This window comes from Schistocerca americana, chromosome 2 (genome assembly GCF_021461395.2).
Source record: "Schistocerca americana isolate TAMUIC-IGC-003095 chromosome 2, iqSchAmer2.1, whole genome shotgun sequence".
NCBI classification, from domain to species: domain Eukaryota; kingdom Metazoa; phylum Arthropoda; class Insecta; order Orthoptera; family Acrididae; genus Schistocerca; species Schistocerca americana.
In genome coordinates, this window is record NC_060120.1 from 968,255,772 (window position 1) to 968,273,060 (window position 17,289).

The 17,289-nt window shown below is 37.2% G+C and overlaps 1 protein-coding gene across 3 annotated transcripts in view; it reads left to right on the forward strand.

Annotated features, from left to right (window-relative positions):
• Positions 1-17,289, forward strand: part of LOC124595404 (synaptotagmin-15-like) — a 233,943-nt gene that overhangs the window by 169,418 nt on the left and 47,236 nt on the right. For all 3 annotated transcript variants that reach the window (XM_047134133.1, XM_047134135.1, XM_047134134.1), the window contains exon 3: positions 12,169-12,290. In XM_047134133.1, the coding sequence (XP_046990089.1) occupies positions 12,169-12,290 (122 nt within the window). The remainder of the gene's footprint in view (positions 1-12,168; positions 12,291-17,289) is intronic.

Below are 17,289 nucleotides of genomic sequence, written 5' to 3' on the forward strand. Positions count from 1 at the left end.
TGAGATTACTTTTTAATTTTGAAAAGTTCAAAATCACAATATTTTTTGGTTTTGAAGAAACAAGTATGTTACTTGTACACTATTTGTTAATACGTGTGCCATGTTTCATGATGTTCCAATGGGAACATATTAAAATAAATTTTATTTTACGGGTAAGCAAAACACCTTGTTCATAGTCTAACAATGATGTAGCTGTTATTATTTCATAATATGTTATTTGACTGTCTCGCAAAGAGAAATTTTTTACTCATCTTCAGCAAGAAAGATGTCATTGTGATCCACTAACAATCTTGTAGAGTCTAAAATTATGCGTTGTGATTTTCTTTTAAATGATTTAACCTGGTTCTCCCAAGCAACACTAACATAATTGCTGTAGCAACACATTCTTTTGCAATATAATCTGAGGCTTTTTGCAGCACTTCATCTGACAGTCTATATGTTCTTCCAGTGGCAGTTGAGAGATGTAATTTACAGAGTGTGAAGTTTTTTATTACAGTCAATTTATCTGGTCTTCTTGGTTATGAAAAGGAAAGAGATGGTCCACAATCATGCCTAAATAAACGATTTACTTCTACTCTCTCATCCCTCGGTAGCATTGAAGCCTTCCGCTATTTGTTGTCATACACTATGTGATCAAAACTATCTGGACACCTGGCTGAAAGTGACTTACAAGTTCATGGTGCCCTCCATTGGTAATGCTGGAATTCAGTATGGTGCTGACCCACCCTTAGCCTTGATGACAGCTTCCACTCTCGCAGGCACATGTTCAGTCAGGTGCTGGAGGGGTTCTTGGGGAATGGCAGCCCATTCTTCATGGAGTGGTACAATGAGGAGAGGTATCGATGTTGGTCGGTGAGACCTGGCATGAAGATGGCATCCAAAACATCCAAAAGTTGTCCTATGCGATTCAGGGATGTTATTGTTGTATAACCACTCCGCCACAGGCTGTGCATTATGAACAGGTGCTCAATCATGTTGAAAGATGCAGTCGCAATCCCCGAATTGCTCTTCAACAGTGGGAAGCAAGAAGGTGCTTAAAACATCAGTGTAGGCCTGTGCTGTGACAGCGACATGCAAAACAACAAGAAGTACAAGCCCCCTTCATGAAAAACACAGCCACATCATAACACCACCAGCCCCAAATTTTGCCATTGGCACTACACACGCTGGCAGATGATGTTTACCGGGCATTCGCCATACCCACACACTGCCATCTGATCACCACATTATGTACCGTGATTTGTTACTCCACACAATGTTTCTCGACTGTTCAATCGAACATGTTTATGCCCCTTACACTAAGCAAGGTGTCATTTGGCATTTACCAGCATAAGGTGTGGCTTATGAGCAGGCACTCAACCATGAAATCCAAGTTTTCTCACCTCCTGCCTGTCATAGTGCTTGCAGTGGATACTGATGCAGTTTGAAATTCCTGCATGATGGTCTGGATACGTGTCTCCTTATTACACATTACGAACCTCTTCAACTGTCTGGTGGTCTCTGTCAGTCATCAGACAAGGTCGGCCTGTACGCTTTTGTGCTGTACGTGTCCCTTCATGTTTCCACTTCAGTATCACATCGTAAACAGTGGACCTAGGGATGTCTAGGAGTGTGGAAATCTCGTGTACAGACGTATGACCAAAGTGACACCCAATCACCTGACCATGTTCGATGTCTGTGAGTTCTGTGGAGTGCCCCATTCTGCTCTTTCACGATGCCTAATTGGCAGTAGGTGGCAGCACAAGGCACCTAAAACGAAAAACGTATGTTTTTTGGGATGTCCGGATATTTTTGATCACACAGTATACCTACAAGCAACAAATATTGTAATTTCTCCAAAGGATGCAACATTTGGACCCTCATGGATTTTTTACGAACATCAAATTCCTTAAAAATCAGAAACAATTCTTGCTTTACCTTTGACTTTACTTACAGCAATACGTGCATAATACTTCTGTGTCCCTGTGACTGCAATGGCTTTGTAAAAATTTCATGGCATGCTCCTTTTTTATGCTTTAAGATCATCATTTGTCACTTACAAGTGACTGATGACATATGCTTTGCCCCACTCAGACAGTTGGAATGAAGTTAATATTTGATCATGTTGTGCTTCCACTACTGATTAATATGAGTATCAAGAAAACAACTTCGACTATTGTTCTATATGCATTTATTAAACCACTAGTTTCATGCTATATGAACACCACTAGGGGACAAAGAGACAAAAATGTGCCAGTCATGATTTAAAATGCTAAATTTCCCAGTATAAAAATGAAATGCGCATGTCGTAATATGACAAGTACAATATTCCACTTTGTTGTCTATGCTTGGTATGTCATATTCCAACACTTGCCTTTCAACAGTTTATTGGGTGACTAAGCATTCAAAATCATGACACTGGAGTTTTCTGCCACTTTATCCACTGAACTCATGTGCTTAAGGAGTTATACATCCTGGCTGGAGCTGCGTGACTGCTACAGTTGCAGGTTCGAATCCTGTGTGTGATGTCCTTAGGTTAGTTAGGTTTAAGTAGTTCTAATGTCTAGGGGACTGATGACCTCAGAAGTTAAGTCCCATAGTGCTCAGAGCCATTTAAACCATTTAGTTATACATCCATGACCCCCCCTCACCCACACACACACACAGTAAATATGTACTACAAGGACTGTGAATTATAACTTATATAAAATGGAAAATGCATGCTATCTCTTACATAATTTGTCAGTTCACCCATTTAGGATCAAAAAAATGTAACTCCAAAAACAGTGTTTTGAGATAATTCGATTTAAAGGTTTTGTCCAAAATGCTGAGTACCTTCTAATAGTTTTTCACTAACCTTTCTTTTGTAAATAAAGAGTATACTTCATTGACTGTTGTTTTCTTCTAGGTGTTACATATTATAGTCGCTGGGTGGACACTAATGAAATATTTTATGAAATTATGCATGTAGCTATGTTTTTCCAATCCTTAACTTAATGGCTGCTGCTGTATAACAATTGAACATCAAACAAATAATATGCAGCTTTAAGCAATATTATCATATTAAACATTCCTGCAGTTGTGTTAATAATGTCTTCATAAATACAGATTACATGGAATAAGCTATGGGAATGTCTGTCAGTGCCATTCAATGAGTACTACAAGCAAGAGAATAAAAGTCATTATTATTTTCAGTCATTATTATTTAACACTGAACTTAAAAAAAAAATACTGGTAACAAATAATATTCTTGTTTTTTAATCTTTACATAATGTAGGAAAAATCACTTTAACAGAACACAATGCTCCCTCACACCTGTTTTTCTGTTTGTGGATTATTGTTTCAAATGTAATACAGACATTTAAACGAACCAAAATTAGTGGTTTACATGAAATAACTGAGGTGATGAACTAGCATTAATAATAATAATGAGCGTCTGGCATTGGTGGCCGGGAGACCCCTCGCGGGGCGGTTCGGCCGTCGCTCCACAAGTTCTTTAACGCCACTACGGTGACTTGCGAGTGAATGAGGATGAAATGATGATGAGACACACAACACCCAGTCATCTCGAGGCAGAGAAAATCCCTGACCCCGCCGGGATTTGAACCCGGGACCCCGTGTGTGGGAAGCGAGAACGCTACCGCAAGACTATGAGCCGCGGACCTTAGCAGCATTGAGTCCTTGATATAATGTATAATACTTATGAGGTATAATACCCTTATTACATAAATCTATAAGATTTTTTTCTTTACTTATGCAGACAGGACTGTCACATGCTGGGCACAGAGTATTGTCTTCACGTCCTGAATTCGAAGAATTTCTTAGGCCAGGTCTTGATGTGCAAAACTTGAGTCAGGCTGATCTTTCCTATATTGCATCCAAACAACCTTAAGCCATTTCACAGTTTCTCCATTCTCAGCAATTTTCCTATTTCAAATTATTTGCTTCTGAAGTGGTTGAAATCTAAAATTTGAGTGTTATTCATTTCTTTCACTCTATACTTGTTGAAGGTCATTCTTACAATTGTATACCAGCCAATGGGATCAAAAACATCCACATGTTTACTTTTTCTTTCGATGCTTGGATGCACTGAGTCTACTTCCATTTGTAAATGTCCAGGCTCAAAAAAGCATTGGTCAGTAGTTGGAATGTCAAGTGTATTCACTGCATGCCCACAAATGGTGCTCATGTTGGCATTCCTGTTCTGGTCCCCACATGTATCGGAAAAGTGCCCATGTTGGCATTCCTGTTCCGGCCTCCACTTGTATCAGAAAACAAGGTTATTGATTTTCCTATTGCATGATTTTTCAAAAAATCCCACAGTCATGAAACCACTTGTATGGATCCCCTTTTTGCTGTTGTCTTGTCCCAAATGTGGCAAACGGTTTTGTTTTCTCCTACATTAAGAAATGTGAGATTGTAGATGGAGAGCCTTCTTTTATAAAATACTGCCTTTGCATTCACTTAAGGCTGTAAAGCACAGCTTGTAAGTCAAATTCAGCTTGCAAAGATTCGCCTTTTCTTGCACTTTCTTTTCTAATGTTCTTGAATTCCCTTGTCATTTCTTTCCTTTTCAAATGTTCTTCCTGTTCCATTTTAAAATCTCTGCCTTCTTTTTCCTCAGCCAAAAGATGTTAAAACTTTAAACATTTATCACACACATCTTTTTATGGTCTGTGGAATTTCAGATTAAATTTGTTTGTGAATATCTCCATATACAGCCATAATTTCTGGACTGTCTTTCCTTCCTCATAGCATTGTTCCCGATATGACTCATACACTATCTTAATACTCATATCAGCAGATAAATGATCTGTACATTCTTTTGTCTTGTTATGAGAAAGAAGGGTAGGAAAACTCTTAATGTGTTTCCATATAGCCTCTTTACTTTCTTCTGGTCTCTTTATACCTGGCTCATGAAATCCTCTTCACCCTTTCTTAATTACATGATGTGCGTCTCTTTTTTTAATAGTATTTCTTACAAAGGTTTTGCAAATGTCAAATGTCTTGAGAAAAAACTGCACACACACTTGAATCTTATCAGATCCCTTTATTAGATAGAATTTCTTGGTCCTCTTCCTTTGTGAGTTATCTGATTTTGTCCTCACACTTTGTTTCTCTTCTTCTTCCACTGGCTTATTTAGGTTAGTACTCAACTGATCCAAGATCCCAGTAGGCTCTATGGATATTTTGTCTGTCTTGCTCATTAAACTTACTGCTGCACTGTCGTTGACATTTAGAGCAATCTTTTGACTTCATATTTTGCAGGAACTTCGGAAGTCTTTGTAGAAATATATGCCCTACCATGCCGTCGATTAATTTTCTTTGATTTGTTTTCCATTCTTCTTTAACCGCTATCATTTTTTGTCTTCTTGTTTCGTTACTATTCTCAGTACCAGCATTGTCATCTGCAATTTCCTTATCCTGATTGTGATGATTTACTTCTGCAGTAGCTGCATTCTCAGCAGTTTTTGTGAAATTCTTTACAAGGGACGTTCCATGTCCAACACCGCTGCCTATAACAATAACATGACAGGTATTCAGAGGAAGGGAAAAGAAAATTAACTGGAACTGCTCTAGTGTCTAGTAATTGCTTGGCTACTCACCAGAATCTGTAGTGTTGTCCGGTTCATAGGAAGAAGCATCATCATCTGTATCTGAATGGATGAATGTCCTAAGCATCTACACATCACGTTCTTCCTCAGCTATGAACATGAACAACAACAATAATAATAGTTATAATAATAATGACAACAGGAGTAACAGCAATAATTAGAAAATAATAATAATAATGGCAACAGCAGTAATAGCAATAATAATAATAATAATAATAATAATAATATTATTATGTTCTGCCAGTCGTAAAAGGCGACGAAAAGAACAAACCACTAATAGGGCTAACCCCCCTTTTAGTGTGATTAGTTGGTTCAGGACAGAACTAATGAAGCCTCGGACAAGCGCCGTCATGGTCGGGGACGACGCTTGAACCCTATGCCCGCCCACAATGGTAACGACACTGCTAGCCAACTGGAAAATGATTTAAATCCAAATAGAGGTGTTTTGCAGGATATGCTTCCTGCAACCACCCTAGAAGGAAAACAAAGGCAGAGGATGAGATGGTCAGATGAAGTTAATCGACACCTCATGTTCTGTTATTACCAAGCAACAAACCTAGGAACCAACACAACTGGATACAGATCACAAGTATACACAACATTTATTACCAGATACCCAGAATTAAAATTTTTAACAGAACAACGACTGGCTGATCAGATCCGTGTAATAATAAAAAATAACAGGATACCCCAGTCAGAATTAGATAACATCAAACAACAAGTACAACAAATACTGGAACAAAATAATGTGCAATCAGAAGAAGAAGAAAATACAGTAATGGACTCAAACATCCCAGAGCAAACAAACAAAGAACAACACGCACCAATTAAACAATCAGAGGAAAATGAAATCCTAAGGCAGCCACCAGAACAAGCACAAATAGAACACAAAGTGACACAGATATTAGATATAGAAGAAAAATTTCAGCTAACATATATAGAATACAAAGACACAAATACGGACATTAGACCATTCTTGCATAGACCACCAAATAACCCACTAGTCGAAACAACAATAAAAACTATCAACACAATCATACACAACAAAATAAATGAAAACACAACTATGGAAGAGTTAAAACTACTGGTATATATAGGAGCACTCACTACACTAAATATACACACTAGGCAGAGATCAGAACCAACCAACACACAGAAGAAACCCACAAAGCCAGCATGGCAACACAGGCTACAGATCAAAATAGAAAAACTGAGAAAAGACATCGGACAGCTAACACAATTTATAAGAAATGAAATCTCGGAAAAAAAACGAAAAAGGTTAGGTAAAATCTCACAACAAGAAGCGACAGAGCAATTAGACGAAAAGAAGCAGAAATTACAAGCATTCGCCAAACGACTCAGAAGATACAAAAAAAGTGAAAATAGAAGGAAACAAAACCAAACATTCAACACAAACCAAAAGAAATTTTACCAGACAATAGATAACACACACATTGAAATAAACAATCCACCAAACATAACAGACATGGAACACTTCTGGAGCAACATATGGTCAAACCCGGTACAACATAACAGGCATGCACGGTGGATACAAGCAGAAACAGACACATACAAGATGATACCACAAATGCCTGAAGTGACAATTTTGCAACACGAAGTCACCCAAGCAATTAATTCTACTCACAATTGGAAAGCCCCTGGAAATGATAAAATAGCAAATTTCTGGTTAAAGAAGTTCACCTCAACACATTCACATCTAACTAAATTATTTAACAAAAGCGCTGGCAGGTCGATAGACACACAAACAAACACAAACACACACACAAAATTCAAGCTTTCGCAACAAACTGTTGCCTCATCAGGAAAGAGGGAAGGAGAGGGGAAGACGAAAGGAAGTGGGTTTTAAGGGAGAGGGTAAGGAGTCATTCCAATCCCGGGAGCGGAAAGACTTACCTTAGGGGGAAAAAAGGACAGGTATACACTCGCACACACGCACATATCCATCCACACATACAGACCCCACGTGGAATGTTTCCTTCCATTATATTAATAAATTATTTAACAGTTACATTGCAGACCCATACACATTCCCTGATACACTTACACATGGAATAACTTATCTGAAACCTAAAGATCAAGCAGACACAGCGAACCCAGCTAAATATCGCCCCATAACATGCCTACCAACAATATACAAAATATTAACTTCAGTCATTAAACAGAAACTAGTGACACATACAACACAGAACAAAATTATAAATGAAGAACAAAAAGGCTGTTGCAAAGGAGCACGAGGATGTAAAGAGCAACTGATAATAGATGCAGAGGTGACATATCAAGCTAAAACTAAACAAAGGTCGGTACACTACGCATACATCGATTACCAAAAAGCTTTTGATAGTGTACCCCACTCATGGTTACTACAAGTATTGGAAATATATAAAGTAGATCCTAAATTGATACAGTTCCTAAACATAGTAATGAAAAACGGGAAAACCACACTTAATATCCAAACAAATTCAAATAATATCACATCACAGCCAATACAGATTAAGCGTGGAATATACCAAGGAGATTCATTAAGTCCTTTCTGGTTCTGCCTTGCTCTGAACCCACTATCCAACATGCTAAATAATACAAATTATGGTTACAATATTACTGGAACATACCCACACAAAATCACACATTTGCTATACATGGATGATCTAAAACTACTGGCAGCAACAAATCAACAACTCAACCAATTACTAAAGATAACAGAAGTATTTAGCAATGATATAAATATGGCTTTTGGAACAGACAAATGTAAGAAAAACAGCATAGTCAAGGGAAAACACACTAAACAAGAAGATTACATATTGGATAACCACAGCGACTGCATAGAAGCGATGGAAAAAACAGATGCCTATAAATATCTAGGATACAGACAAAAAATAGGAATAGATGATAGAAATATTAAGGAAGAGCTAAAAGAAAAATATAGACAAAGACTAACAAAAATACTGAAAACAGAATTGACAGCAAGAAACAAGACAAAAGCTATAAATACCTATGCTATACCAATATTGACCTACTCATTTGGAGTAGTGAAATGGAGTAACACAGACCTAGAAGCACTCAATACACTTACACGATCACAATGCCACAAATATAGAATACATCACATACATTCAGCAACAGAAAGATTCACATTAAGCAGAAAGGAAGGAGGAAGGGGATTTATCGACATAAAAAACCTACATTATGGACAGGTAGACAATTTAAGAAAATTCTTTCTAGAACGAGCAGAAACTAGCAAAATACACAAAGCAATCACCCATATAAATACATCGGCTACACCACTACAATTTCATAACCACCTCTACAACCCTTTAGATCACATAACATCAACAGATACAAAGAAAGTAAATTGGAAAAAGAAAACACTACATGGCAAGCACCCGTATCATCTAACACAGCCACACATCGATCAAGACGCATCCAACACATGGCTAAGAAGAGGCAATATATACAGTGAGACAGAAGGATTCATGATTGCAATACAGGATCAAACAATAAACATCAGATATTACAGCAAGCATATTATTAAAGATCCCAATACCACAACAGATAAATGCAGACTTTGCAAACAACAAACAGAAACAATAGATCACATCACAAGCGGATGTACAATACTTGCAAATACAGAATACCCCAGAAGACATGACAACATCACAAAAATAATACATCAACAGCTTGCCTTACAACATAAACTTTTAAAACAACACGTTCCTACATACAAGTATACACCACAAAATGTACTGGAGAATGATGAATACAAATTATACTGGAACAGAACCATTATAACAGATAAAACAACGCCACATAACAAACCTGACATCATACTCACCAATAAAAAGAAGAAATTAACACAACTAATTGAAATATCCATACCCAATACAGCAAATATACAGAAGAAAACAGGAGAAAAAATTGAAAAATACATCCAACTGGCTGAAGAAGTCAAGGACATGTGGCATCAGGGTAAAGTTGACATTATACCAATTATACTTTCAACTACAGGAGTCATACCACGCAATATCCACCAGTACATCAATGCAATACAGCTACATCCAAACTTATATATACAACTTCAGAAATCCGTAATTATTGATACATGTTCAATTACCCGAAAGTTCCTAAACGCAATGTAACATATACCGTACAGTTAAAAGGAAGTGACGCTTGATCAAGGTCCGCGTCACTTTCATTCCGAACCAGACCTAAGGTCTGAGAAAGGAAAGATAATAATAATAATAATAATAATAATAATAATAATAATAATAATAATAATAATTTGTTATTGTTATTATCATTATTATTGTTGTTATTATTATAGTACTTACTACCGAAATATACACACTAAGAAACAGGTTCTAATACTTATAAGATTCCATTAAATTCTGTTCCTTCTCCAGGCACATTTTCACCATCCTTCTTCCTTTGGACTCCATAGTGCTCCAACTTGCTTGTAAACACATTCACAACTAAAACAATATTTATCTTACTTGCCAAGAAGTCGCATTTCATTGTTGTCACAGAGTGATGACAACAATGTGTCTAAAGAGAAGTAGAGGAAAAAGCAATTTCTAACAGTTCTGTTAGGATCAGAGAAACGTAAGAGCTGTTCTGTTTCACAAATTAATGCTGTATAATGTGGTCTAAAAATGGATCAGCTCTTCCGTCTATCTGATTTTACTATTATTCATAAAAAGTAGATACGTTGACAAGTAAATTGGAAACCACAGAAGATAGAGTTATGCTTGTTTGATCGTAACATAGATCTCGATTCCGTGTACCTTATGGTACTAACAACTCAAAAGTGGCAAAAATGTAGTTACGGTTGTCTGATCTTAAAGGAGCAAAATGTTATATGGCCTAGTTTAGTACAATTTTAAATTGATAAAGCAAGTATGCTTAATTACTACATAACATTTTCATTTTTAACAGTACCATAATTTAACATGGTGTCTACAGGTCATTAAAGTAGTGAAAAGTAATGAAAATGAACAGGTGGTCATGAAAGTAATGGAAATGTAATAAAATTGAGTGGGTTGTCATGAATTTTGTTTTGGGTGCCAATCAGGTGCAGTTCTAGAAAGAATAACAAGGTAACAAGTTAATACTAAGTCCCCTTCCCAAAACGTTGTATCCAGCTGTCCATTTAATAAGCTGCGTAAGTAAAGCCTCTGCTACTGCAGTTTGCATCCTTGAGGGTCAGGTGCGGATAGAGAAATTTGGAGGTGTGGCTTTGTTGAACTATATGTGGTGTATACACATAGTAAAAATGACTTATAAATTGTAGCTCTGCCCATGACAATGCTGCCATCTCAAGTGTTGCTGGAAGTGTGTCAGCTGCAACAGTTTCTTTAATTTTGTTTCCTCCCACTTCTGTTTAATGCTCTTTAATCCACATCTATTTTGGAAAGATATTTCCTTAAAGACTTTAGTAATTAATATAAAACTACTGTAATTTTAGTCTTATTTTAAAGGTATTAAGGATGATGAGAGTAAAATAGCTTTTTCACAAGCCAAAATGTTTCCCACACTGTATTAGTACTGCTTGCAAAATGTAACTTGGCATCTGTAAAGTTGGGGTAGCAGGGAGAACGTACAGTGTTCGCTGCAGGAAGGGGTGGAGTGCAAGGGTAGGGGGGAGGGGGGGACCCTGCCTCCAAATACTGTAAATATGCAGTACAGACAACACAAATATATGCTTTGAGTTTCCACAAAAGCAGCAATGTATGTGATGGATGTAATCATTAGGTAATCAAAAAGTCAGGATAAGGTCATGAATTTGATCCTTATTATGTTAATTTCCTCTTTGAATACATTCATGTAATTTGGTGTATATATTAACAAATAGTGTACAACTAACATACTTTTTTTCAGAACATAAAAAATTCTGATTTTTAAATTTTTTAAATATAAAAAAGTTTTGGTTTGGGAAAACTTAGCATTTTAATGAATTTGGTCAGACAGTGCATATTTTCAAAGCCTACAATGAACTGAATAAAATGGTATAAGTTTTAGGTCTGTACATGAGATATAGTCATTTTAAGGTTTTGAAACATGACAAAAACACTAAATTTTGGGCACTTTAAAAATTAAAACTCAAAAACAAAATGTCCAAAGAATTTTTAACGTTGGGTTTTGTCTTATTTTGGATGGTGGAATATAAGGATAAAAAATTTCAAAATTCTAAATCATCAGTGTTCAAATTTATTGTTTTATTGGTTGATTTCACATGGAATGACCGTCACATGTTGTAGATAGTCTGTTAATGTAGTCAACATAGTCCATTAATGCAGTCACCAAATCCCTGGTCAAGGGATTCAACAGTGGAGTTTAAATTCAAGGTGTGTTATATTATTAATATGAAGGCAATGGCATTCAGTTTATGTTCTCCAGTCAGGTTAAAATACTGTTATAACATATCAAAACAAAAATGTAGTGATTGCTATGTTTCCTGTATTTGGAAAAAATAATGTTTAATAATTGTTAAAATTCTGATTTTCTGGTCCTTTTATTTCTATCTCGGGGTTCAACAATGCTCATTTTTTCTCTCTTACAGTTTTGGGAGAACAGTCTCTAAAGAAGATCTAGATGATTCCTACACTGATCTCAGATCTGCCACTCCTCAGCAGTTTTCTGACAACATAGCTGGACAGCTAAAAGTCTGCAGAGTGCAGCCTGGTAATAACATGTTGATTTTCTGCCTTTACAACATTTGTTTCTTAATTAAGTCAGCTGATCATTAACAAAAAAAAACTCTTTTCCATCATAATAACTACTGCTCTTACTGGTCTTGTGTTACAATCATGGAATATTTTGAAATGTACATTTGGAAATAAGCGTGGAAAATTATAAAGAAACCAGAGTCAAGCAACAAGATAAAGGTCACATCAAATGAAGCAGCATGTTTTAAAAGCAGAATTTGCTATTAAATTGTACAGCAAATTCTGAGTTTCTGAAGGGTCTGTGAATGCTTTCCTGTAGTTTGACTGGATCCAAATGAGATACAGTATAGCTTTAGTTATCTGAAGTAATTGGGGGATGTGGGTGTTCGGAAATCAGGTTTATTTGGCTAATCAAACTGTATGCTTTTATTTACCAATAAAAACTACACACATTTGTAGTAACGTGAATCTGTTAATATTATTACAAAGGCAAATGCAGTAGGAATGTATGAATGAAGGTAGTAGCAATACAAAGACTGGCATGAGAAGATATTGTGGTTTGAGAAATTGCACAATGTTTTGAAAAATGTTTATGTTAGAATTTAATAATCCAGATGTTCTGTATGTTTTGATAGTAATCTTGTTCAGAAAATATGTGGTGGTTTAGGAAAATACAAAAAATTGTGGAACTGTGTTGTGCATCCACAGTGGGAATAAGACATTTAAAAATAATGACACCGTATTAGATCTATAATCATTTATGCATGTTGTAGGTACTTCTTAATCAAAGGCTTAAGTTCTTAGCAAAGTGTCTCATTCAGTCCCATAAATGTAGAGTGCCAAGAGCACGGTGGTAAAAATTTGAATCTAACAAGCATAATAGCTAAATTGCAATGGAAAATCTAGGTACAGTTGAACTTTATCATGAGTTACGTTAAGTTAATTAGTTTTAGTAAAATCAAAATACATTATTATAAAGCATGGATGTTGATCTTTCTAATGAGCAGTGCCATCATCACACAGTCAGTCTGTTAGCTCAAAATGTTTTTCCCCTTAAATATTGTAGTAGAATTATTATTATTATTATTGTAGTAGAATTATTTTAAATAATAATTGGATAGATTTGTAGCTATGATGCATATAGAAAATTAGAATCAACTAGCAGTGAAAGACAGACAAAAATCAACTATTAGTAGGCATATATGGGGGGTTCCAGTTTGCTCTGTTTCAAATACACCGAGGTGACAAAAATCGTAGGATAGTGTTATGCACATGTACAGATGGCAGTAGTATTGAATGCACAAGGTATAAAAGGCAGTGCATTTTGGAACTGTCATTTGTACTCAGGTGACTCATGTGAAAAGGTTTTTTTTTCCTTTTTTTTCACCTCAGAGTAGCACTTGCAACCTACATCCTCAATTATTTACTGGATGATTTCTAATCTCTGTCTTCCTCTACAGTTTTTGACCTCTACAGCTCCCTTTAGAACCATGGAAGTCATTCCCTGAGTTCTTAACAGATGTTCAGATCATCCTGCTCCTTCTTCTGTTAGTGTTTTCCACATATTCCTTTCCTCTCCGATTCTGTACAGAACCTCCTCAAACCTTTCACCTAATTTTCAACGCTCTTCTGTAGCACCACATCTCAAATGCTTCAATTCTCTTCCATTTGTTTTTCCACAGTTCATGTTTCACTTCTGTATAATGCTGTGTTCCAAACATAGATTCTCAGAAATTTCTTCCTCACATTAAGGCCTATGTTTAATAGTAGTAGACTTCTCTCTGCCATGAATGCCCTTTTTGCTAGTGGTAGCCTGCTTTTGATGTCCTCCTTGATGCATCAGTCATGGGTTATTTTGCTGCCTAAGTAGCAGAATTCCTTAACTTCATCTGCTTCATAACTATCAATCCTATTGTGGCAGCCGCACCGCTCAAACACGCGAAGGGCTGAACTACGGCACAGCCGACACAAGTAAGTGACGCCCGGCATTCACGAGTGCAGCTGTACCGCTGCACCGAATTTTGGCAACGGTGCATCTCGCACCGGACGCTCGGAACAAAGCAAGTGGACAGTGCGAGCCAGTCAATGAAATATGACACACGTCTCCGCTCCACCGACTTCACTGTCGCAGACCACATGCGTCGAGTGAGCGCGACTCCCCCGCAAATGTGTACGCGCAATCTGAAACGCAGTCGCTCGTTTCGTGGAGTGCACCCTTCCATTTGACAGTGCCTTCCTCCCGTTCACGGGCTTCGCGGCGCTTCCGCTCGCGCCGGGAGCTGGACATTCGGCAATGCGGCCTTTATCTTGCTCGGTCCATGCAGTCGTGCCACGGCTGATCACTGGAGTGTACACCCTCCAGGATCTGTGATCAAGCCATACCGCTAGGGCAACATGCCTGTGCGGACGAACGTCAATGGTGCATTGCATTTGTAACATAGTGTAAGTCTTCCAAAGAATAAATGTGACATGACAAAACTGCTGTAGTCATTCCGTCACCAGCCCTCTCCCTTGAACATAGTGTGTGGGCATGGCAATAAAGCCGGTTCACCGCACATTAACGACTGTGAGCGGTGATACCACATGTCACCGCTTCACTATTGTTAAATTTCTTGCTGTTCTCATTTCTGCTACTTCTCATTACTTTTGTCTTTCTTTGATTTACCCTTATAATTCTATATTCAGTAGAGTGTTCATTCCATTCAGCAGATCCTGTAATACGTCTTCAGTTTTGCTGAGGATAGCAAGCTTATCATTGAAATCCATTCTCTTGAATTCTAATTTCACTCTTGAATCTTATTTCCATCATTGCTTCTCCAGTGTCCAGATTAAACAGGTGGGAAAGACTGCATCTCTATCGTACATCCTTTTTAAGCCAAGCACTTCGTTCTTGGTCTTCCACCCTTATTATTCCCTCTCAGCTCTTGTATGTGTTGCACATTATGTGTCTCTCCCTATAGCTTACCGCAATTTTCCTCAGAATTTTGAACATCTTGCACCATTTGACATTGTTGAAGGCTTTTTCCAGGTTGACAAATCCTATGAATATGTCTTGATTTTTCTTTAGCCATGCTTCTATTATGAACTGCAACATTATAGCTGCCTCTCTGGTACCTTTACCTTTCCTAAAGCCGAACTGATTGTTGTCTAACACATCCCCAATTTTTTTTCCATTCGTCTGTGCATTATTCTTGTCACCAACTTGAATGCAGGGCTGTTAAATTGATTGTGCAATAATTCTTGCACTTGTCAACTCTTGCAGTATTTGGAACTGTGTGGATGATATTTTACTGAGAGCCAGATGGTATACCGCCAGATTCATACATTCTACACACTAATGTGGATAGTTGTTTTGTTGCCACTTCCCCCAACGATTTTAGAAATTCTGATGGAATGTTACCATCCCTTCTACCTTATTGGATCATAAGTCTTCCAAAGCTCTTTTAAATTCTCATTCTACTACTGGATTGCATATCTCTTCCCTATCAACTCTTGCTTCTTCTTCTATCACATCAGACAATTCTTCCCCCTCATAGAGGTCCTCAATGTACTTTTTTCGCCTATCTGCTCTCTCCTCAGCATTTAACAGTGGAATTCCCATTGTACTCTTGATGCTATGACGATTTATTTTAATTTCACTAAAGGGTTTTTGACTTTTCTATGTGGTGAGTCAGTCCTTCCAGCAATCATTTCTTTTTTGATTTTTACACATTCTTCATACAGCCATTTCACCTTAGCTTCACTGCACTTCCTATTTGTTTCATTCCTGTGTGACCTGTATTTCTGTATCCCTGAATTTCCATGAACATTTTTATATTTCCTTCTTTCATTGATCAACTGAGGTGTTTCTTCTGTTACCCATAGTTTCTTCGCAGTTACCTTCTTTGTACCTATATTTTTCTTTATAATTTCTGTTACTGACCTTTTTAGAGATGTCCATTCTTTTCAGCTGAACTGCCTACTGAGCTGTTCCTTATCATAGTATCTACAGCCTTACATAACATCAAGCATATCTCTTCATTCGTTAGCACTTCTGTATCTCACTTCTTTGTGCATTGATTCTTCCGGACCAGTGTCTTAACTTCAGTGCAGTCTTCATCACAACGAAATTGTGATCTGGGTCTGTATCTGCTCCTGGGTATGCCTTACAATCCAGTATCTGATTGCAGAATCTCTGCCTGGCCATGATGTAATCTAACTGAAATATTCCTATATCACCCAGCCTTTCCAAGTATGCTTTTGTGATTCTTGAACAGAGTATTTGCCATTACTAGCTGAAATTTATAGCAGAACTCAATTAGTCTTTCTCCCCAATCATTCCTAGTACCAAGCTCTAATTCTACTGTAATACCTTCTTATGATTCTTCCCCTACAACCACATTCCAATCCCCTATGATTATTAGATTTTCATTTTCTTTTACAAACCGAATTACCTGCTCAGTGTCCTTACATACTTTCTCTAGCTCTTCATTTTCAGCTTGCGACATTGGCATGTTTACCTGAACTATTGTTGTCGGTGTTGGTTTGCTGTTTATTCTGATAAGAATAGCCCTATCACTGAAATGTTCACAGTAATGCACTCTCTACCCTACATTCCTATTCATAATGAATCCTACTCCTGTTATACTGTTTTCTGCTGCTGTTGATATTATCCTATACTCACCTGACTGGAAATCCTAGTCTTCTTTCCATTTCACATCACTGATCCCCACTATATCTAGATTGAGCCCTAGCATTTCCCTTTTCAAATTTTCTACTTTCCCTACCACATTGAAACTTCTGAAATTCCATGGCCTGACTTTTATAATGTTATCCTTTTGTTGGTTACTCAATCTTTATTGTATGGTAGCCTCCCCATTGGTAGTCCCTACCGAAGCTCATCATGACACTTTTTCAGTTACAGGCGACATGTTATGTGGACACACATTATGTCTTGCCCTCTGCATCTTCATGCCATTGGTCATTGCTGATTATTTCACCTTTAGGGGAAGTTTCCCATGCCAAGGCCTAGAAAG